This window comes from Centruroides sculpturatus, unplaced genomic scaffold, assembly GCF_000671375.1.
Source record: "Centruroides sculpturatus isolate CEXI.00-Female unplaced genomic scaffold, Cexi_2.0 scaffold719, whole genome shotgun sequence".
In the NCBI taxonomy this organism is placed as follows: Eukaryota; Metazoa; Arthropoda; class Arachnida; order Scorpiones; family Buthidae; genus Centruroides; species Centruroides sculpturatus.
In genome coordinates this window covers 384,053-408,017 of record NW_019384910.1, presented here as the reverse complement: position 1 = coordinate 408,017, position 23,965 = coordinate 384,053, and the positions used below count along the sequence as shown (strand labels likewise).

General features: G+C 35.4%; 3 protein-coding genes across 5 annotated transcripts in view; 2 read left to right on the top strand and 1 right to left on the bottom strand.

Annotated features, from left to right (window-relative positions):
* Positions 1-12,603, top strand: part of LOC111631635 (guanine nucleotide exchange factor MSS4-like) — a 40,582-nt gene extending 27,979 nt beyond the window's left edge. For both annotated transcript variants that reach the window (XM_023375929.1, XM_023375930.1), the window contains exons 3-4: positions 4,549-4,731; positions 10,991-12,603. In XM_023375929.1, coding sequence (XP_023231697.1) covers positions 4,555-4,731; positions 10,991-11,227 — 414 coding nt within the window. In that variant the 5' untranslated portion in view covers positions 4,549-4,554 and the 3' untranslated portion in view covers positions 11,228-12,603. The remainder of the gene's footprint in view (positions 1-4,548; positions 4,732-10,990) is intronic.
* A 139-nt stretch (positions 12,604-12,742) lies between these two features.
* On the top strand, positions 12,743-17,369 carry LOC111631634 (cuticlin-1-like). Its single transcript, XM_023375923.1, has 4 exons — positions 12,743-13,269; positions 15,457-15,508; positions 15,839-16,027; positions 16,097-17,369. The coding sequence occupies exons 2-4, from the start codon at positions 15,479-15,481 to the stop codon at positions 17,138-17,140; spliced, it is 1,263 nt and encodes a 420-aa protein (XP_023231691.1). The 5' UTR covers positions 12,743-13,269; positions 15,457-15,478; the 3' UTR covers positions 17,141-17,369.
* Positions 17,370-18,609: 1,240 nt separating this feature from the next.
* Positions 18,610-22,359, bottom strand: LOC111631633 (toll-like receptor 6). Of its 2 annotated transcripts, none has more exons than XM_023375921.1 (2): positions 21,990-22,359; positions 18,610-20,970 (listed from the first exon to the last, which is right to left on the bottom strand). In XM_023375921.1, exons 1-2 carry the CDS (start codon positions 22,004-22,006, stop codon positions 18,861-18,863), a joined length of 2,127 nt encoding a protein of 708 aa, XP_023231689.1. In that variant the 5' UTR covers positions 22,007-22,359; the 3' UTR covers positions 18,610-18,860. The 2 variants fall into 2 exon arrangements, with proteins under 2 accessions (XP_023231689.1, XP_023231690.1); XM_023375922.1 differs by lacking the exon at positions 21,990-22,359 and adding an exon at positions 21,891-21,966.
* Between the last annotated feature and the right edge of the window lie 1,606 nt (positions 22,360-23,965).

Genomic DNA, 23,965 nt, shown 5'->3' with positions numbered 1-23,965 from the left:
TCCAGATAACCATGAAGAAAGGCAGAAGATGTATCTTTGACTCTTGTGAATCGTGATGGGCAGAAATTTTCCACTGCCAAGACTCTATCCCAACTTGCCATAATGGAGTACAGTATACAGTATTAAAAATCATAAAGAAGGATTAAGTTTAAGCACTTTAGATTTGTGTAGTGGAGATTAAATCAATCATATTTATTAAGTAAATATTTGTTTTTGAAAGCATTGTGTATAGAAATTAGCATGTAATTATTCTGAATATAAAATATAAAGCTACATAAAGATTAATATGTAATAAACGATGCTCAAATATAAATAAATGCTAGAGTGTAAACCTAATATCCACTCAAGGAAATATCCCAAGGGTAATCAAAACAAACTGATATGTATTAGTCTAAATCAGTGTTTCTCAACAGGGGCGATATTGCCCCCATGTGGGCGTTTTTCCATGTTGAGGGGGCGATTAGTAACAATTTATATTTTGGGGGGTAAAAAACAATTTTCTGGGCGATATAGTAAAACATTATATTAAGAATAATTAGATATTTTATTCGTTATATCGTACAATAATTAAACAAATAACTTTATAATAGTCACTAGTCTATTCAATGCAGTACGAATTTGGCGTTAGTCTCTGCCCTCGGCATCGGTATTTTGTAGTGAAGGGGGCGATACTACGTAACGGTTTTACTAGGGGGGGCGACGATTCGTTAGAGGTTGAGAAACACTGGTCTAAATCCATATTTAAAAATAATTGGAAAGAAAAATTTATTGCAATTATTTGGTGAATTACACAGTGTGTCCCATAAGTCTGAAACATCTTTGTTTATTCTTTTATAGGTAAAGCATGACGCCAAGTAAGAAGGAATAGGTTTAAGTTGTTTTGATGGGACTTGCTGTTGGTGTGTAGTTTCTGAAGAGTTTAATGGGCTGCATCCAGCCTTTTCATCAATCCCACAGTCTTGATTTGCTTTTTGCCGACAGCGCATTTTCATCATCAAAATAACTTTAGTCTGTTTTTCCTTATTTGGTGCCATGCTTTTCTTGTAAAACAATAAACAAAGCTGAGCACAACATCTATCGTTTCAGATTTACAGGATGCTAGTTATATGATACTTTATTACTAATTACAGTTTTTATTTTAACAGAGAAATTTAAATAATCATCATAAAGCAATTACAGAATGCTTACCTTACTTTATAACTTGAAGAACAATGATATTGGACACACATTTTTAGAACACAATTATATGTTATTAGAAGCAGCATTTAAGTTTGCATTAAACAAACTTAGCAGCAAAAGTTTAGACAATTCTCCCGCAGAAAAATTTGTATAAAATAGCAATTTTTGAATGTTTACAGTGGAAAAGAACTTTACTGATCATTTCGTATCATTTAAATGTGTAGGCGGTTAGTTTAACTGGATAAATGTTAACATAACTTATTAGATAAAAGAATATTTTACTTTAAAGAAAGTTGATATATAATCCTAAAGAAGATAATTGTTTAGGGAAAGTTGTTTTAGATCGTAAAGGTGGATCAATAAGTAACCAGTCAAAAGCAACAGCATAGAATATAAGCATTTTCTTTTAACAGTGATTACCTTGGCTGATCGTACACTTATCCCGCTAACACAAGCCTACTTATGCCTCATTCGTAGAATGTAGTGGGATGCTGGCAGAACCAGTCATGGACTGCATCTTGCATTTTGGCATTTGAGGAAAATCACCTGTCTTTTTTTGCAATCCTTCAAAAACGTCAAAGTTGAAAGGCAACAGGTCAGAACTTTAGGGAGATGCTTGAACACTTCCATTCAAACTGCTGTAATGGGTCATTTGTCCTTTCAGCCGCGAGGGAATGCTTTGTCTTGAAGCAAAATGATCCCATTCGTGAGCTTTCTGGTTGCCTACTTTGAATTTGCATTTGTAATGCTTGCAAGGTGTTGCAGTAGGATGATGCATTAGTGATGCTGCCATGTTGCATAAACTTATAATATGCCAAAATTGACTGCCAACAGCTGAGTGGATAAAATGCTGAACACTGGTTGTTTGCGCCCAACAAACTGGATGGCCATGTGGAGTTTTTCAGGTTTCCTTCACATCTAAGTTAGCCATTTTCTTTTTGAAAGTCCGTCCAAGAAACACTCCTTGGCAGATCACCCATGGGTTGTATTGCCTTATTTCATCAAACAGATAATATGCCAAAATTTTATAAGTCCGACATAAGTAAGAAAGATCTTTGCTTTGCATTGTTTTGTATAAATATTGCCAATTAATTAGGAACAGTATATCAATGTATAACATTTGAACAGGACTATGTATGTATTCATCTCAAATATTTTTATTCTTTTCATTATTTTATGCTTTATTAATACTTTAATACCGTGTTTTCTAAATTATTATATTTAGCAATTACAATAAATTATACTATATTACAGTTTAATATACAATAAAAATAACTACCTGCTGTTCCTGGAATGTTATGAAATTATCTATAACAAGAATTGAAACTTAAAAAAATATTAAAAAGAATAATGCAGTATGAATGAAGATCAAACTTTGGGAAGATGTCGGAGAATTAAGATTAAATTTGAATTTAAAAAGGGAGACAAAGTGTTTGTGATAAAAGTAGCATTTAATGAAATTTTGACTCTGAAAATGGATGAGAATCATCCAAAGGCACTTAGGTTATAGAAAATTTTTTAATACTCCAGAAGAAGCAGATAGTTATTATAATTTTACAATAAAAATGAGTATTTTCTATTCATATATCTGTACATCTTAATGTAAGTTTGAATAGTTTAGTTGGTCTGTTATCGCCTGCGTAACACTATATTAGTTTCGTAGTAACTATGCTCGATATGTCGTTTCATTATAAGTCATGCTTTTTGGAACATAACTACAATATATTTATAATGAACCATAAGTTGCAATGAATTTATTAGATACAGAGTTTTTCAAAATGATTTGACACTTTTTGAAAATTTATTTCTGAACAATTACAAATATTGGCAACATGAAACTTGTACCCACAGGGAAGAAAAACACTCAACATTTTCGCAATCATTGCAATAATTCAATATGCACATTACTGGTCATACTGTAAACATTTAATCGATAATCTATACCATACATTCCATGTGACAGTAGCTAATTCTTCGCTTATTTGATTCATCAATTCATCCAAATCATGGGACAGTGGTGGCACAAACATGAGGCCTTTTATGTAACCACAAAATAAATCAAAAAGTATAAGATTTGGAGATCTGGGGGCCCAATGTACGAGAGTGCTGGCATTTTTTTGGCATGGCTAATCTGTCTTTCTGGAAGAATGTCATCTGGATAAGCTTGTAATGCACATCTTACAAGATGATGCCCATCCTGCTGAAAAATCAAATCTGTCTTTTCTTGTAGTCACTTCTTCAGAAGTCTAGATATGTCATTTCGGTCATGGTAATCTCTGAAAAGAAAACAGGTGCATACATATGAGTCTTGGAATTTGCATAAAATGCATTTATCTTGCCAAATTGACAGCTGCTGTATCCTATGGTAACCATCACATTGTTCCACAGTAATTTGTTGTCTGTAATAACACCACTTCTTCAGAAACAAAACATTTTTTGCATTCCTGAGGAGGAGTTGTTAAGCTCAAAATTGCTTGAACGATATTTAATTTTTTGTAGTTATTACTTCATTAAAAGCAATAGTTTCTTCTTTCTTCTCTAAAGATAGAAGTGCTTTTAATGGAATAGGTTAAAGAATTTCTGTTAAATGACCAATAAATGTAAACTATGAGGTGATTCGAGTCTCCATTCATAACACGAGGTTTACCTTCTCTGGCAATTACTTATAAGTCACAGAATATAATTTGTGTTAGTACCATTTAATTAAATGCAAGTACAAATACTTTCCTCCCAATAAATGCACATTAATGCATATAGTATGTGTGCAAACACATGACAAATATGTCTCTTTGTATGCTCTGTTTTGTATGGAGACTTCCGAATCACTATGAATAAGGCTGCCAGAAAGTCCTGTTGTCTCTGTCTGAAATTAATAAGTGGAAATTATATTTTGATTTATATTTTATGTAAGTAATCTTAAAAAATACTATAAAGTTTGTTAATCCAGTACCTACGGGACTACAGAGGTGACAGTTTATCAAAAGTTCCAGATTACTGGATGCTTTTGTACTTTGCAAAATTCAATTAGTCTACAATCCAAACATTACAAACACTGCCTTACATATTGTACCAGTGCTTTGTTTACACATGCTCTTTAATTATTCCGTACATTGTGCAATGCAGCACTCCACCTTTGCTTCAATTCACACTTGCGATTATTGCACCACGTATCCAAAGAAATTTTGATTTGTAGGGTACTAGCATGCTGGATTATCATTGGACAATACCAGATTATTGGCTAGAGGTTGCCAGAGTAACAAACTTCTGTCGCACATTAATACTTTATTGCATATTAAAAGAAAATTTCTATTGAACAACATTGATTTAACAATTTAATGAAAAATATTAATTAAAAATTTTATTCTTTAGAATATCATGGAAGAAGATGAAAAAGAAAGTTTACAGAACAAAGAGGGATCAGAAACAAATAACCAGTCGTCTCTTGCAGATATTAATTTAACAAAAGACAGCAAGAATCAACAAACTATAATTTGTCAGAGATGTTCTTCGAAAATACTTAAACCAAATAATGCAACGTACGTAGAAATCGAAGTAAGTAAGATATAATGAAGATTACAATTTCCTTGTATGATGCAAATGCTTTCTATTTTTTTTATTAATATAATGAATTTTAAATTGTTTAAATTATTTATTTAAATTGATTGAATGATCAAAATTTTTCACTGACTTCATTTCTTTATTAACATGAATCAAGTAAGCTTAGACAGTTCTAGAAGTCTTTGATGGGTAGACAATTTCTAAAAGCATCAAAATTCATATCTATAATTGGTTATTTATTAAAAGAACATATACAACTTATACTTGCTATTATTTTTCACCAGGGCATTATATATGGTGGTTCCAAACTACGGAGACAGATTTTGGGAATGGATTCCTATCAAAACAAAGAACAACAATGGTTCTATTAACATATGGACTTACGTCAATAGGAATGCACCAGTGCCAGGATATATGACACTATTGGGTGTTATGAACTGTATACACAGGATATAAGATTGTGCAACAGTATGATGTATGTACCTCAGACAGAATCACAGCAGAAGCTCAAAGTGTCTTCCATGGTTCTCAACAAACTCAACAAATGTTACCAGGAATCCATTTCCAAAGTTTGTTCCCACAGTTTTAAACCACCCTGTATATAACAATGGGCGTGAGAAAAAGACCTTGTCTGCAGACACTAATAAGGCCTTTTTTCATGCTTGTTATTGGTTTGGCCAGGCCAACAATAAGGGTAACTAGCTAGAAAGGGACGGAAACTAATATATATGGGACAGCGATCATGAAAAATTTGAAAGGTTCCCAATTCATGCTCGTTTTTTAGTCTAGGAAAAAAATAATAAAAGGTGTCCCAAAGATGTGTCATAAAAATTGTGTGGCTCAAGATATAAAAGTTCTTGTTGTATATGAAAGAGTGACATAAATACTTTTTCCTGTATTCAGTCAATTTCCACAGGCACATTCTTGTGGTCTTGGCCAAACCCATGATGATTATGATAAGATAAAAGATTGAAAAGACAGTGAATTTAGAAGTGAATATTCGGATATTTATACAGGAAATATCATTCTATACCAGTTAAAAGTTATAATAGTCCATCCTAAATTAAAGACAATTTTCATTAAAATTCAATTTATTAATTAGTAATTTTAAACAAATGCAACGCAAGTACAAACAATGTTAGAAGTAAGTGGTTAAAACATTAAAAAAGCTAGAAAGACTCTTGCTTGACTTTCTCAACACTTGAACAGGAGGTTAAGGGGTCCATTAGGAATCATTTAAGTAATAACAAAACTTTAAAAGGAGTAATTTTGTTGAATTATGATAAAATCTCTATTTAAAAAATATTTAAGTTTAAAAAAACACTATAACATTACAAGTCCTACCCCGACTTGAGATACGACATCTGATTTCTCTATCTCCCACTCCGAAATTTCATAACATCAATGCCCCTTATATACAAATGCAAAATTTCGTTTCTTAATCTTTATCCCATCCTGATATATTAAACAAAATAGATGCCAAAATACATACACACACATCCACAGTATATTTTCTTGTTTTTTTACTTTGAATTCGGGGGTATCAAAATGTTGAGAGTGCAAAAAGTTTTTGAAAAACCTGGATGGTTTTTTGCATATTTGACAAAATGGCAATACCTTGTCATATTATAACAGCCAGGAAAATAATATACATTTATTCTGCCACAGAGGTTACAAATGAAACAGTTTATTCTATCACTGTTAAACATTACTTCTGAAAGATCCAAAAGTGATTTCATACTAAATGCTGCTCTACGTTAAGGTACTCGTGTTGCACTAAAATCTCATTCCATAATTAATTTAACATCTTTCTTAAGTTCCAATAATTTATGGTTACTTGTTACCGACAAACAGAAAATATTTTTTTATTTGTAGAGAGAGTTGTTTTTCTTTAAGAATAACTAAATTCTTCTATCAAAGTACTGTAAATGTATTGAGCTCTGTGTTGACGAGGCTGTGTGATTGGGAAATGATGGAGCCTGTTAAACTCTTCGGCAACTTCTTGCCCTGTGGGTTTTTGTCATCAAAACAGCTTGAATTTGTTCTTTCTTGCTTCATGTAATGTTTTATCTGTAAAAAAGTAAACAAAGATCAACCCAACTTCTACAGTTCCAGTCTTATGGTACATCTTGTATACATATGTTTATATTAAGAACATGAAAGTCATCCTGACTTTACAGTTACATATCAAATTTACTAACTTTAAAGCTATTTTAAATGCCATTACAATATTAAAATAAAAATAAAAAATATATATATTTTGTAATAATCTTTTGTATATTTCCTCATTTTATAATATATTTAACCTTATTAAAATCAATTGAAAAGGCTGTGATATGGCAAAAAAAAGTAGTATACGACATCGTATTCGGTTCCAATTGTTATATTAAAAGATAATGCAATTTTTATTTTTTCTAAATTTGTTTGCAATTGAGATTTATTAACGCAATTAAATCGTTATGTTTATTATACTGCGTGTCATTTACGACATTCATTGGTTCTGCATATTTCGGCTTCGGCGGTTAACTCGCCAAGCATGTAAAAGGAAAAGAAATACAACTAAATTGTGTTTACTTGAATGAACGTATTATAAAATCATGTTTACGTTTCTTAATGGCTTTAACGTAATGTAAATAACATAATTAGAAAACAAATATTGTATGAAAGTAAATCATCAGGGCACTAAGAGGGCCTTTTTTTTTCTATAGCCGTTTTGGATTTGGCTTGATTCAAATGAGAGAGGCTGGATAGTGAGGAACATAATAGAACACATTCACGAAAAATTCTTCGGATTGCTCATCCAGATTTGATTCTTGATCTCCGGCAGCAGTAGGCTGTCCTCTTAACTGCATCGGCCATCCATTTTACTGTTTTTAATGGAATCCCTTCTGGAGCACCTTTAGATGAAAGTACTCTTATAAAGAAAAAACTTGCAATCTACTGGAGCACACTGGAGTACTTTCGTGTAAAGATGATGCTCCAGAATGTGTTTCAGCATGTTTCAATAAAGAAAAAATATATGTTTCAACACAACATAGTTTAAATTTCAAATTTATAAAGATGAATATGCTCCAAAGCACTTTCACCCAAACTAACTGATGGAATTTTGATGGAAGATGCTTAAAGTTCATGGCACTTACATCAGTTTCATCATTATAGACTCACAAATGAAAAAGTATGGTTAGGTTTAGGGAAGTGTGAGTTTTCTGTGGTTTTTATTAAAAATTTCTACAATCTAACATTGTCGGCAGCTTTTTAACATAGTTTAAAGCAACGTATGCCTATAACACCTAGTTTCATGTGACTTCATCTAGTTATTAAACAGTGTATAAGGTTGTACGGAGTGTACGGAAGCAGGAAGATGTTGAAAATGTGTTTGATCATGTAATAAATACACTGAAAATTTGACTTCCGTAATGTCAGGTAGTGCCGCTCGGAAATTGTTTTTTAATTGGGAAACACCTTAAGCAGGAAGGAATTTTTGATTTCCTAGTAAGCGAAGACAAAAATGACACGGAAGAAAAAATAACTATAATCACGTTTGAATTTTTTGATTGAAAAATAAAATTGAAAGTGACTAGCGTATATCGAAGTAGATGACAGGCTATGGATGGCTGCATCATAATCTGAAGAATTAAAATATTTGTTGAAACAGAAGGTGTCACGAAACATTCCAGCGTATTTCTTAAAATTTAATTTAAAATTTAAAAAAAAAAAAATGAAAATCTATTTCTTCGTTTTGGACTTTATCATCATTAAGGGAAGATCTTTCCTTAATGATGATAAAGACCAATTAATTCCTGCTAAGTATTGATACTTAGCAGTGCATGACCATGAAAATGGAAGGTCTTCAATGAAATTTAAGTAAGTTTTTATGAAGCTTAATTACTTAAAACCTGTTATCTCTATATTAGAAAATGTGGGGTGGACTTACACTTGCGGTCCTAAGCTATAACATGTAACAGGCCCTTCCCCTCTGCCCTATAATGATGTACGTAAAAATGTGAGGCCTTAAGCTGTAGCTTGTGTAGCTTATATTCGGATATGGCTTCCAGGATGGCTCAAAAGTCCATTGACGATTGTAAAGAATAAATACTGTATTGTAGTAATTAATTAAGTTATTAATTTCTAAATTGAAATTTTGCAAGTTTTTTTCTTGATTTAAAAACAATTTTTGAGTCTCGGCTTGCTGGAGACGAAGGTTTACGCTCCAGTGATCTTTGTATTATGTAATTTCTTACTTAAATATTTACATAACGTTTTTAAATATTATATAAAATGCATTATTTTAACAGTTTTAAACATAATTTAAACAAAATTTCTGTAACTAAATATAAATAATAGTAGAAATATGTTAGGAAAGAGGAAATTGGAATGTGGATAAGACAGGAGTCTAGACAAAACAGGAAGTTTTTTGTTTAGATGAATGATAACAATAGTTGGGGGGGTCTTTTTGGGTAGAATATAATTTCATGGGCTTAAAACTGTTAAAGTTTTATGCATTTCTATAGCAAGGATGCTAAGTTTGGGCTGTGTAAGACTATCGTGTTGAGTTAAGGAAATTGCAGTCTAAACCCCCCAAAGAAGTGTCAATAATTTTGTTACATTTGCTAGTGGGTCCTCTTGGAGTGGATCACACAAAATGGCAATATTGTTTATCATTAGGTATAGATGGAGGGGAGAGCAGCACAAAGTTTTAGGAAGAAAACTTCTAAGTGCAGCATCGTGCAAACAGTTTTATCTCAAGTGAGGGTAGAGAGCCTTAAAATTTAACCCGAAGAGCAATATAAATCAAAGTTTCTTAGCATAAATGGTGAAAAATTCACATATTATCTGTATCTTTTAGAAAGAAGTCCCACAATTATGACTAGTGAGTGCCTCATCTCATCCCATTCAGACCCTTTTCTAGTTTTTTAGCATATCCTTTACACACATCTTGTCTGGAAATGTTTTTCTTTTTTATAACTAAAAGTAATTACCATATTTTCTTGCATGTTGTTGTGTTTGAAAGACACTTTAGGTTATTTGAAAATGAGGGTTATACCTGGAGGCCTATGCAACAGCCTAAAGAGCACAGTCGTATAAGGTAGAGCTGTTATGCCAAGGTTTTATTTTCGTTCTAGCAATTTAATGCGGGTTATATCCACGAAAATACAGTACTTAATTAAATTTTAAACTGTTTAAAGATTAAACTCTAAATTAATCGACATTATTAATAGTAAAGGAAACAAAAATTCAATTTCCACTACAAAATATACAAGTTTTAAAATATAAAAACACGCAATTTTCCTGGAATTTAACTTATGTAATGTCACAAATAAATTTAGTAGGAGTTTTTCTGCTTGTCATTGAGAAAATGTACATTGTAAAGTGTATTTAGGTTATGTTTAAAGTAATTTTTTTACCTCAAATGACATCAAACCTCTTTCGGAAAAGGAAAAAAAAATATATATATATATTTTTAAATAAAAAAATAAAAATTGAAGAATAAAATAAATGAAGAATTAAAAGGCTTTTTTTAAAATAAAATTAGAATTGTTGATGCCCACCCTCCATACAAAATTACAATTTCGTACGCAGTGTGGGCATCGAACATTAAAATTATCCAATTAATTTGGAATTGAAGCATCTGAAGACACGTACTGTACAGTCGTGTTTTTTATCTATTAAATATACAATAACTAAACTTCATAACCAATTTAAGCTTAGTGATTAAGTATTGTACAAGGTAATAGTTTGTATGATCCAGAAGGAAAAGGGTGGCGAAAATAACTTATAGGAAAATGTTTCTGTAGACAAAATGTTTTAAAATGACTAAGAACTAAGTTTTCTTTGGGGAAATTTATGGTATGCTTGAATTACAGTGCGGAAAATTTGAAAAACAAGCTGTTAATGCCCCAAAACGGCCTTCTTCGTGCTGTCTTTTTTGCCCTTTTCGTGCTTAGTTCAAACCGGGCCTGCCACCGGTTTGACAGGCCCGATATAACTCAACCCATCATAGGAAACTCAATTAAAGATGGCCCACCTCGCGCCTGGCTACGTGGAGTTTCCCGGGTTTTATTCACGTTTGTAACACCTAAAAATAGGGGCCAGTTTCCGGTAGAAAGTCACGGCCGAAGATCGCCCACGTGTCGCGTTGCTTTAACAAAACAAACCAAATAAAGATGAAATTTTTTGGAAGAGGAAGGGACCTGTTATATGTTACACGATTTACTTTCCCTAACGTTATTTTTCTTATTTTGTTTATTTGCAGCACTTTCTTCCATTTATGCACCGCAAGTCTTCTCGTTCCGAAGTGCACGAAGGAGAAACTTTGCAGGAATTTTGGTGCGTGGACGACATTTATACCTTCGAAAACGTAGGATTTAGCAACACAGTCGGTTCCATCAAGTACCTGACTTGCGCCGATTGCGAGATAGGACCCATCGGTTGGCACGATCTGGGCACCCGAAAATCTTACGTCTCCCCTCAACGTGTACTCAATTGCTAGATTTTGTTCCCAATTTCTCCTTTCCTCCTCTTTAAGTTCCTTGTCAGATAATAAAAAAGTGCATTTTTCTAAGGACAATATCTTCTTTTGTATGAAGTACCTGTACGCACGTGTCCTTCTAGATAGGGACCATTACCAAGGTGATAAATCAATGTGCCAGATCCTCCTCCACTTAACGATCCACCGTCTTGTATTCTAGATAAGTCGTTATATACAAAATATATATATATATAAATTTCAATAAATAAATAACAGCTTTAACAGGCTCCTTTCATAGATTGTTTGCTGTTTAGTATTCGGTAACACGATCCGCTAATAGATTTTTTTGGCCTCTAAACAGACAAACGAACGAACAAACAATTGATCCACGTTACAGATCCTCGAAGTTTCATTAAAATCGTCGGTGCGATGAATATAAAAATGGTGTAACGGCGAAGTTCAGGAACTTTCATTCCATTCTTTAACTTCGTCTTCAGAAAAGCGGAAAGAAACATTCTCTCCGATAGATTTGTTAATCTATTTTTAATGTAGCCCCATTTGTTATACCCTAAAGAGTAAATATTTTAATTGTAAACGGTTTATTGAATTGCTGCAGAACTATTAAGTTTTGATGGCAGATTCGTGATTAGCCAGACGTAACGGTGATTTCTGCCATTGAACTTTTTTTTGACTGTTTTATTAATGCACGAGACAAGTTAAGACATTGTCTTAGCTAATTTCGGGTGGCCTGGCCCATATACGAATCGATCGACACGATACTCCTATTACCTATGGCAAATTATACCCGAAACACCATAATTTATCCATGCCGAGGTCTGTTTTTTTATTGATATCCGGACTATCCACGATAAATTGTGGGGTTCCGGGTATAATTTACTGTAGGTAGTACGAGTATCCGTGCTGATCGATTCCTCTATGGGCCAAACCGTCCAAAATTAACCGAACAGTACCATAATTCGTCGCACGTTAACAAATCCATGTTGTGGTTTGCTGTTTTTATTATTGATTTCTTAGCGTGAGAGAGAAATGATTGCTATGGTCAGCTAATTTGGCATGTATCCTCGTATTACCTGTGGTAAATTATGGGGTTCCGAGTATAATTCACCATAGGTAATACAATTTTGAGTCAGGATGGATTATAAATTACCGGAGTCCAGAACCTCGTGGGTAGTACGAGTAATCATGCTGAGATTTATTGATTGATTTATTAACGCGAGGAACAATTTTGGGTGGCCCGATTCAAAATGGAATCGATCAGCGTTGGTGAGGGATTGAGAACATGTATGAAGTTCTGGATGGGATTCGAACCCGAAAATAGTTCTAAACATTTATCCTCCATTCTGTCCGGAGTATTGTTGCTTATAGAAGAGAAAAAACAGAATACTAATGAGAGAGAACTTCAACTCGTGACCCAAACAGTGACCAAAATAATAAACAGAACGGCGAAAGGTGTTCTAAACCATTGTTTCTATTACCGTTCTGTTCTATTGAATCGATGCCGAATTCTTTCTATTAGAAGCAATCAACCAATAATTGACAGGGAGGAAACTTATATCTTTATAATAAAAATATATTAAAAAGAAAAGAAAAAAAAACACACCAAAGTCCATTGTTTCCTATATATTGAGAAATTCAAGAACACTACTTTTTATTATTAAGATACGCATCGATAACTCGTTTTTCGCACGTTCTGTACGTTTATTTTTTCAACTTTCAACGTTCTGCCGCTAGAAAAACGGAAAGTGAGAGGGTTTATCCGCCGTATCCTGGATTAATTTAGGTTACGTCACACCGAAGAAGAATTAAAATTCGGTCAGCAGCTAGAGCCAGAGATCCGTGAAGTATCGATGCAAAGAAACATCAGATAGAAAAGGGAAGAGCACCGATTCCATTGAATTGTAGAAGGAAGATGCCAACACCGAGACATGTAGGTCACTCCTCCCATCTCTCGCCGTGATAAATAGGCGGATGTGTAGGATCTTGTAGTATATTAGTGTGAATGAATGGCATCTGATCGCTTTTAGGGATATTTGTTGTATAAGGTGAGTATCTCTCTTTCCCTCTTTACTTGTAATTATGTAATTCTGTGTAATGTTAGAACGCATTCCACGCGTAAATTTAGCGAATTAACAGTTGTAGGGTGAATAAATTGAGGTTTTTATATCTAGAAATAGAACATAAACCTCAATTTACTTCGGCCAGTGTTTAATTTGCAATTATTAGATTTATCTTACTTAAAACGGTTCGTGTAATTATGCGGTTTATATAGAATTTTTCATGATTTAATGAGCCAATGACAATAGAACTTAATTTATTTTCATGATTAATGACTGATCTAGCTAGGTTGCAGTTGGTGCAACTCAATTTGGGCACGGGCTCACTTGGTATATAAACGTGTGGGACCCTAAAGTAATTTTTGCTCGCGATCCGTTATTCTCGTGACCACGAGAATCCTCCAAGTGAAATGATTGAGCCAATATTAATATAATATGTTATTTATTTCCATGATTAATGGCTGATCCATCTAGGGAGCAGGTGGTGCAATGCAAAAGCATTGCACCACCTGCTCCCTAGATGGATCTTGCTTGGATGGACCCATGGATCCATCTAGATGGTCTTTCCTCCAAGTGAAAGAATTAATGAATCAATATGGATAGAATTTCTGATTTATTTCCGTTCGTAATGGCGGATCTAGGTAGGATGCAGGTACTGCAAGTAGGGTCTTTTTGGTTAGTAAACTTAATCAAAATATAGGGGCTCATCACGTTTATAAGTAAGTTTTGCACTCGATCCGTTATCGCTCATGCTCATTTCAACCAAGTGAAAGGGATTCCACGTGGTTGGACATTCGAAAACTGTTCATTATCTTCGAATTCTGGACGGAAACACACTACGAACGGGTGTTAGACGACAATGTATGACAAAAGACCTCATCAACCCAAATTCGGAATGACGAAAGAATAGAAAATATGCTAATAATCAAAATCCCATTTTCCTCATAAAGTATCAGTTTTGCATGGCTGCTTCTTTATCTATAGTCTATAATAAAAGTAATGGTTGGCTGCCCCTTTGAATTATTAATGAGAAATCTCGTCTTTCCGGAATATTATCGTATTTACGAGAAAAAAAATTTTTACAGAATAGTGTTGACCTTGCTACGTAATTCGAGCGAAGAATCAAGAAGGTTTCTACATTCCAGTTCTTATTCCACGCGGCAAACTTTAATTAAGAGTTTGGCTTATTTTAAGAAATTGGATCACACTTTTTACCATTCGGGAAGGGGGGTGTGACAGAATATTTACTTTGAAAAGGATAAAGTTCATTGATCTCCGCTCATTCATCACAATTAGTGTGATCCGCGCGTCGTATGCAATCCTGCAAGTAGAGGATTGCACGCGATGGGAAGATCAGTGATTGGTGATGGATCATTTACCAGAGCAAAATGATCGATCAAATTAGAAAGACGAGAGAGCAATTGAAGAGTGCGGTCTCGTTTGGCAAGTTGTGGCTTGATTTATATTGATCTCGCGTGTGAGATCAAAGTTGTAAATGTAGGAAACGTGCGGCAGACACAGTTCATTTGAAAGCGAACCTTAGTTTTTATTTATTTATTTAATTGCGAATCAGCGAATTGAATCGCAATTATCTTTTCATAATTATAGATCAGCTCCCTTTTTTCAATGGCTTGGAAAATCAGAAGTGATCGGTGAAATGCGTTGAACTATTCCAGTCACTTACAATGGATTAGATTTATGTTAATCCACGCTAATTCATTGCCAGTTAGTATAATTTACTGGATTTAACACCGATTAACCTACAATACTGGCTTTAAAGTTCCACTAATCTACTTATCCTACAATGGATTGATAAGATCCACGACTAGACTATGTGGAATTTCTCGGAAATTTGTGTTTTATTTTTTATTTTTTTAATTATCGTGGACCGTGTTCCGTTTCCGCATCCCAATCACAAATATATTATTTATAAAAATACCACTAACCCAGTAACATAGGTGTCGAAGCATCAATCTTCCTCCTCGGATCACGTGAGAAGGGATACTTCCTCCTTATGTAGGACGTTCCTCTCATAAACCGTTCAGAAACCAGCTGATTCATGCATTTGTCAGGAAAATGTAGCTCGGAAAATCAAGTTAACATATGGATCTTCACTTAAATTTCGGTCTTTTGGATGTGTCAGCGTCGTTTCATACCCCCAATTTTCTTATGTAGATTGGTGTTGAACTCCTCCAAAATGGCGGAATTGTTTTCCAGGATTATCGCGGTAAGTGTTTGAAGTATCTTTACTAAAATTCAAGCGATGGCTTCTCTAGTTTAATCCGATTACAATTACTGAAGTGTGTCAAATTATGGCAAGCGCATCCAGTGTTGAAAGGATTCGTCATTGGACTTACGTTAGTTATGCTGCATGAGGCCATTTTGGGTTCGAAATCGCCCACCGCGCTTGGGGTAGTTTATGGTTAAACTAGTGTCTGGTAACACGAGGTTAGCGGGCCTTGCTGTTTCCAAAATTACCCATGTTTATAACAATAAACAGAGAAGCTGTCGTTCAGTGTGGCACCTTTGATGCTGCAAATTTTAATTTTTTTTCCAGATTTTAGTTACATTTCAGACTATCTCGGGCTTCCACTCGGGTTATTATCCTCCGCATAAGCCCGATTACTTTCCAATCCACCCTAGTCACATGGCAAGGATTAAATCGATCGACGTGCAATGCCAGAAAGGCCGTCTGTCTGTCAAAATAGAATTCGACCAACCCTTCAACGGGCTCATCTATTCCAAAGTAAGTTGTTACTACTATATTGCGTAATTATGTTTTTTAGGTGTATTAATTTTGTAAATTGTAACGCAGGGTTACTATAGCGACCATAGCTGTCGTTACGTGGGACCTAACGAAGGTCAAAAGTCCTACGAATTTGTCATCTTTACGGATCGATGCGGCACCACTTTTGTGGACGAGTACAACCACGGGGGTCAAGCTTATTTAGAAAATACTATCGTTATACAGAACGAACCGGGTATACAGGAGGTGTGGGACACTGCTAGGAGGATTCGTTGTTTGTGGCAGGGGCAGTTCGACAAAACGGTTACCTCTTCTATTAACGTAGACATGCTGGATATAATCAGCGTAACATACAGCGGGGATACAGTCGACAGCTACATGGACATTCAGTTGGGTAAGGGACCGTTTGCCCCTTCTGTTACGGGGCTAGTCAAAATTGGTGACACTTTGACTATGGTAATATACGTTGTAGGATCGGAGGACTTCGACATGCACGTGAAGGATTGCATAGCGCACGACGGGGATCTCAAAAACGCAGTTCAACTGACGGACGCACGCGGGTGCGTTCTGAAGAAGAAACTAATGGGCCCTTGGCAAAAGACTAAGCAGACCGGCAACACCGGAGCCTCTGTCATTTCTTACGCCTTCTTTCAGGCTTTTCGCTTCCCTGATAAAATGGAGGTGTTTCTAGAATGCAACCTGGAGATCTGCAAGTATCAGTGCCCGGGATATTGCCCAGATTATTCGGTGGAACCAAGGTCTTATAACAATACTACAAGGAGGAAGAGATCGGACAGCACGGTAACCGAACCAATTAAACTGTTACGCGGTTTCAGGGTCGTAACACCGGAAGATATATCGGGATCAAAAGACAGAAACGGCACTCTCACTCTCGCTTCGGGCATGCGCCAAGTGGCTGAAGGTGACGTGTGTCTGTCTACGCCCAGTTTCGTGGCTGCGTTAATTATCACGGTCGTGGTTTTGCTGGCCGCCTGCTTGATGACTGGAATACTGTGTGTCAGAATGAAGAATACCTCACCCTCAGTTTGCTTCCCCAGCGCGCTGCAGACCTTTTCGCAATTGGAATTGTCTAAGCCCGCCAGAAAGCATTAAAATAAGGACACGCGTGTAATTTTTCTAATTCGGATGTTAAAAGGGGGGGACAGATTTCTAAGGCGCTCTATCAAAAGGCTGGAATCTCTATGGCGTTAGGCCCGTATAAAAATGTCGGTTGGTGTCCCAAATTGCAAAGCTGAGTTGTTGTGCCAATAATATACATTATTGTATTTTTGATGCAATGAACCCAGAGTGATGTTTACAATAAATGTTTATTATTGTTTCATTTTCAATGAGTCATTACCTGGCTTCTTGCATGGATGACCTTACTTCGAATTAGCGTTCGAAGCACGATCCACCTCAATATAATCGTTTAATATTCATAAGATTTTAATTACTTTGCCAATTATATATTATAGATTCAGTGAGTGAGAGAGAGAGAGGATCCGGGTTCGAATCCGGATCGGAAATTTCATGGTTTATTGGTGCTAAATAAAAAGTTTTGTTATTTTGAGAGGCATCGAAGGCATGCAATCACGTGATACGGGATAGCAAATAATTTGCTTATGTTGCTTATTAATGCTCATTGCATTTCGATATAGTGATTTTTTTTAATATTCGAAAGGTTGATTCACTTTAAATTTAATTATTTATAAAACATTCGATACGCGCGAACAGTGGAAACGTAATTCAAAAGAACAATAGTCTCGTAAATCTTATTGTCCTCATATTTTGATGAAAGCCTCGCGGATTTGATCGAATTTCAAATACCGAAATTCCTAGCAAATATAAATTAAACTAAACTAAATCTGTTCGAGAACCTCGTTACTACGTGCAGTTCTTACTGTTTGGTATACCTCGATTTAGCGTCGATTTCGAAAAATTTCAATTTGAGTTCAGAAACAGTGTTTCGTGTATTGTATCGCCGGCTTGTGTTTACAATCAAACTTCTATTTAACGCCGCCAAATCGAGCGCGGCGCTAAACCGAGGTGCCCCAAACAAGAATTAATGTAGGTCTACCACTCAAGTTTTCTAGAGAGGCGTTATATGGAGGTTCCACTACATACGTACATGATTGTATTAATTTATGTACGTATACACACAATACTAGTGACCAAAATGTCAGAACAACTCAAAATTTATCGAATTTTGAACCTAAACACGCGGTTCTCTCAGAGATACTTAATGGTAGTGTCAGGGCCATGCGGTAAATTTACTCAGTATGATGCAATCGTCGAAATGCCGCCCCCTTACGGTGCTCTGCATCACGGCACTGCCCTGGATATTGTTAAGTACAACACTGAAAATTCTAGTTACAATTTCTTTCATTGGATGGCGCCATGTAACGAAAAACTTTTATCACGTTTCCTTTCTTACACTCGCTTAAGCCTCCTCCTCCTCCTCCTCCTCCTCCTCTATTGCGAAATTATTGGAAAATAGGCTGAGGTCCCGTAAAGATTTGAGCCGTGTCACCAAGACACTCAAACGACACTTGGACCACAGCAGAAAAGTCGATCACCGAATCACCCCAGCTCTTTTCGTGTATCTCTTCTGTTTTTGTACGTCACCGGTTGCTTCTGTGATGTCACGCAAGAGTTTGCCTCCTTTAAGCAGTGCCACCCAGTGACAGATATTGTAACTAAAACTTATATTGTTTCTACACTCAAATTTTGCATTCCTGAGAAAACCGCACGTGTCAAAAATCGAGATGTGAATTTTGCGTTAAGAATGTTTCCTCTTAAATAACGAAAAATCTTTAATAAAATTTATAAACAGTTATTTACACAACAATAATATAAAAACTGTAATAAACAACAACAACAACGATTTGGTGTTTCGAACAGAAGACGAACAGATGAATTCTTCTACTCGAGTCTCGACTAGTAAGGAGCGTTCTCCAGTTAAGAGATTATTTAAACAATAAGTTCTCATGGAATCCTGTATTTTCGGTAAATTCCTCATAAACCACTTCTTCAGAGATATCGCGTGGCAATTACACATCCAGGCATTGTCTGCCAAATATATTTTAAAATCCTCTATCGCTTCAACGTGATCCATCAGAGACTGTGGTAAATCCGAAAGCCTGTTACCGTCAACTGCTAGTGTTTTTAAGGCACGCGGGGGAATGAATTCGTTTAAAGAAAACAATAAATTATTACTGAGGCTCAAATGCTTCAATTCTGACCAAGACCCTGTGAGTGACACCTCTGCAATGGAATTGTTATCTAGGTTAAGAGATGTTGTGAGTGCTGGAAGATTCGTGGGCGTGTGTGTTCTTGCAACATTGCTACAATTGATGTGTACTTCGCCACTCCTCATTTTTGCGCATTCGCAACCCACGGGGCATAGAATATCATTTAAGCAAAGGCTTTCTTCGTTTAACGTTAGCACTTTTTCGTATTTATGAAACCACGGTGCATCGCATTCCAACGCCTCCTTGTCTCGTATGGGAAGCACCCGAAGAGCCTTCACAAATGTCGACAAAGTACAATTGCACTTAAATGGATTACCTTCTACGAAAATACGATACGAAAAGACGTGATCTGGGGGCAGGCCCATTGTGTCCGGGACCGAATGGACTTGGTTATATCGAAGATCTAGAACACAGTCTTGGAACAACCCTTCCGGGAAGGTTAAACTGCTTATAGAGTTATGGCTGAGATCGATACTGCTGATGTTATACACCTGCCACGTAATATTTGGCACCTCTTTCAGTCGATTTCTGGATATATTCACTCTAAAGAGATAATTACTGAAGCCAAATGGGGTGAGAGAGTTAAATTCTGTAATTTGATTGTCCGAGAGATCGAGATGGTGAAGAATTGTTTGGTGTTTAAACATGTTTTTTGGCAGTGTTCTGATTCTGTTGTGTTGTAAATCCAGCCAAATCAATGATCCCGAATTTGCAAAGAGGTTTTCACGTAAACTTTCAATGTTGTTACGCTCCAGTGAAAGTATCTGGAGATTTCTCAGATAATGAAAGGTGTTCTCGTGTAACTCCGAGATATTATTATTGTTCAACGTAAGAAATTTTAAGCTAATTAATGTTCTGAAGATGTCTTCAGGTAGCGCCGTTATCCTGTTGTTATCGAGATACAAATGCTCAAGGTTTTTCGTTGGTTGAAACACTTCTCGATCTAATTCTGTCAAGTAATTGTGTGATAAATTGAGCCTAATTAAATTAGATGCATCTTTCAACAGTGCAGCTTGGAAGTTTTTCAAGCGGTTCACGCTTAGATCTATCTCTGTGAAGTTTGTAATCCCGTGAAAGAAATCATCAGGTAGAGTCTCCAGTGGGCCTTCCGATATCAACAATTGGTGAAGTCGAGGAACATTCTGAAATGGCTTTCTCGGCATTTCTGTGAAGTTGTAGACATAAATAATGAGCGTCTGCAAAGATGGTAGATTACCGAGCTGCAAATCAAAGTAATCCATGGTATAAATAGTTTGCAGCTTAATCATTTCTAAGACTGGGTACCCATTGATGATCAGAGGGCGATCCTGATTCTGAACTTTGTTGAAGTTTATATCTAACTGCTGTAAAGTTTCGTCGTGGAAAAACTGGTGAAGTGGAGCACGCGGAAACGGACAATTCGTGAATATGATGGATGTTGTATTCTCTAACGGTAAGCAATTGAAGAGGGAGATTGGAAATTTGTTCGTATGGCAAACAATTCCGGCTTGTTTCGGAGACGATTTAGTTATTACGGCTTGATTGGTATTGTTTATATGATGGAAGCACAAAAGGTCGGAGAATGTTCCGAATAAATCGGATGGGCACGTTCTCCATTGCTTCCAAAATTCTAAACAGTCCGACGACGCGTAAGGCAAGATGCTCAACACGGACAGGACGAGGATTTCTCTGTGGACGGACATGACGACATTTCTGAAAGTACACATGAATAGTATGTTAATCGCGCTATCAAATTCTATGATCTAGGATTCTTTACGTAGATTAAGATCCTTTATTGTGTATAATTCGAGTACTTAGACTTTAGTTGTATCGAAGGGAGTGAACCCAAACAAATTCGTGATTAAAAATCTTTATGGTAACCATACAGGTTTTTGCACTTCCAGGCCGTTATGCATACATAACAAGGGAAAGTATTGGAATCATTTCAAATTTGACCCTCCGAGTTTTTTGTAAATGCCCACGTTTTGAAACCCCTGAACCCCAAAAATATCAAAAACTTCCGTGGATATGTATGTGTTTGTATGGGCGTTAATATCTCAGAACGGGGTGAAGATAAAGAAACGAAATTTGGCACGGTAACTTGTATGTAAGGGATCTTGATGCTACTAAATTTCGGTGGTGAAAGGTCAAAGGGTTAGGAAGATAGAGGAGTGTCGTGGTTGTTGGATTTTTTAATTAATACGAATTTATGTGGGTTCACTCCCTAAGATATAATAAACCCTGGTTAAAAAGAAGGCCCGGTTATACGCAACAGCGTGTAGAAGTCAAAATAAAACGAAACTTCGCACCTCTTTCCAAAAAAACTGCCTTAATTTAACATTGCCGTTAATTTCAGATACCATTCTCCAGAATAATTATGAGTTTACACGTCATATTACCGCAATATCCTGGTATAAATAACAATAATATCACCTTATTTTTACATTTTACCCAATAGAAATGCGTATAAATCAAATACAAGACGTATAGTATGTCATCAATACGTCTGTTCGATTGGTCGAGATGGCGCGTGCTTTTACGTCAGCTCGACGTCACGAAATTCTATAAAAATGACGTCAAACTTACGTAATAATGTGATCGGGCCCTGTATTAATACAAATAAAAGTACTTACGAGACAGAATAAAAGGTCAGTTTAATAAACTAATTCCGAACAACGCAAAAACGTTACGCAAGTAAAAACAAATTTAATAATCAGAGGAGTTTATCTTACCTAAACAGCGTTCCCATGGAAACGAAATAGAAAGACGTGTGACGTGTTTATTAAGTCTCGAGAAATGAACATCTCTATATAAGAGCCGCATCCCCTTGGAAAACCAGAGATTGAGTAAATCTAGAAAGTATTACGTTAACATCCGGCCACTTGTTCTTAGAATCTAAACGGAAGCGACGGAAGTAACTTAAAAAATAATAATAATAAACATTCCGAATGTAGGCTCGGTTCGTCTGGCATAGAAAGTATGAAATACGTCAAATTGACGTCATCGCTTGAGTTTTACAATGGGCGAGAATAAAAAATGACGTCAGTTTGACGTAGAGATGTGCACTATGCGAACCTGCTTGTGGGTCATCTGTCACGTGACCGTCTCCTTTATCGTCTGCTTCCGGTTTTTTTTAATATATTAAGAAAGCATTTTTTGAAAATCGTTTATCGATGACGTCACTTCCGATAACTTCTTAGAATTTAAAACAGGAAGTGGACTTTTGATCTTTAAATTGCTTTTCGTATAAATGTTAGACGAATCAAATATGTAATGAAAATTTATTTATAAAATAGATTTTTAAAAAGGGGAATGCGATGCAATAATAATGATAAATTTTGTAGACGATGATGATACACCGTAATTAATTTTAAAAGGATTTTAATTAAAAAAAACGAAATGAATTCTTAAAATATTTTAACTTCACCAATTTAAATTAAGATAATTTATTTATTTGGTTAATTTATTCAAAATGGCGTTTCATTGAAAGTGTTGCCAAGTAAATAAATGTAACAGGTCCGCACTTAAACCGTATAATTTTCTCATTTTTAGAAATTATTTAAAAATTAATATATAGATTTTAATTTATAATTATTGACTATTTATTTAAGTCTTCAATATTTATCTCATATATTGTTATAAATCATTTTGAAGTTCTCCGAAATATTTCCTTACAAATTCTCTTTCCTTTCTTAGAATAATATTAATAAAAAATTCCAATAAATATTTTCTTAAAATATTCTCAAATTTCTCATACTTTATTTCTCAATCTCAACATGAATGAGATACCTAAACAGTAGGAATACCATAGACGACAGCCTAATAAAGCGGCTTTAATAACACTGGATAAGCAAACAATGGCTAATCCCGTTTCATTTCAAACGGGATTAGCCATTCATTGGTTTGCTCATCCTTTTGCAGCTGGATAAAACATTACCATATTAAAACAGCTTTTTATCAGGCAACGCTCTCCATGCAATTCTAATCAAACAATCACTTTTTTCACTGGTATATTAAAGTTACAAGCCATACATACGAGGGGGAAATTTGTACCACCAGGGGGCAGGGCCGGCCATCGGGGGGTGCGGAGGATGCTGTGCACCGGGACCCCGCGTCTGTTCTAATGTATCATATAAACAGAATTGTGCATCATTTAGCACATAGATGACAAGAACAAATTATTTCTGCGTTAGGAGATGAAGTCCTTAACAAAATTAAAGACGATATAAAAGCAGCCACATACTATAGTATTCAAATGGATTGTACTCCTGATATTTCCCATAAGGAACAAACTTCAATTATTATTAGGTATGTAAATTTTGAAGATAAAAGATTAATTATGAATGAATCATTTATAAAGTTTATTGAAGCAATTGAAGCAGCATTTAAACCATTATGTGACACTCGTTGGGAAGCCAAAATAGATTCGGTTAAAGCAGTGTATATGTTATTGTGAAAGACCGCGAAATTAGAGAATGTCGATATTCTCCGGTAAATGTCGACACATACAAAATACGTCGGTGAAAGACCGAATATTTGGTTATATTATTAAACATTCGAACAATCGCCGGTGTATGTCGACAAGCACAGATAAGCTTTGGTGGATAGTCGGAGGTAGGACAAGGTCGTACCTCTTTTCCTGGCAACGGTTTGGTGGAAATCGCCCACTTTGTCACTGGATGGAGTTTTTGTTCTTTTGATCCCGTGA

Excerpts from the sequence above, each read along its gene's own strand:
- LOC111631634 (XM_023375923.1), top strand. The coding sequence starts at position 15,479 with ATGGCGGAATTGTTTTCCAGGATTATCGCG. Across the intron at positions 15,509-15,838 it reads TGTTTTCCAGGATTATCGCG|ATTTTAGTTACATTTCAGAC; the intron begins GTAAGTGTTTGA and ends TTTTTTTTCCAG. Across the intron at positions 16,028-16,096 it reads ACGGGCTCATCTATTCCAAA|GGTTACTATAGCGACCATAG; the intron begins GTAAGTTGTTAC and ends ATTGTAACGCAG.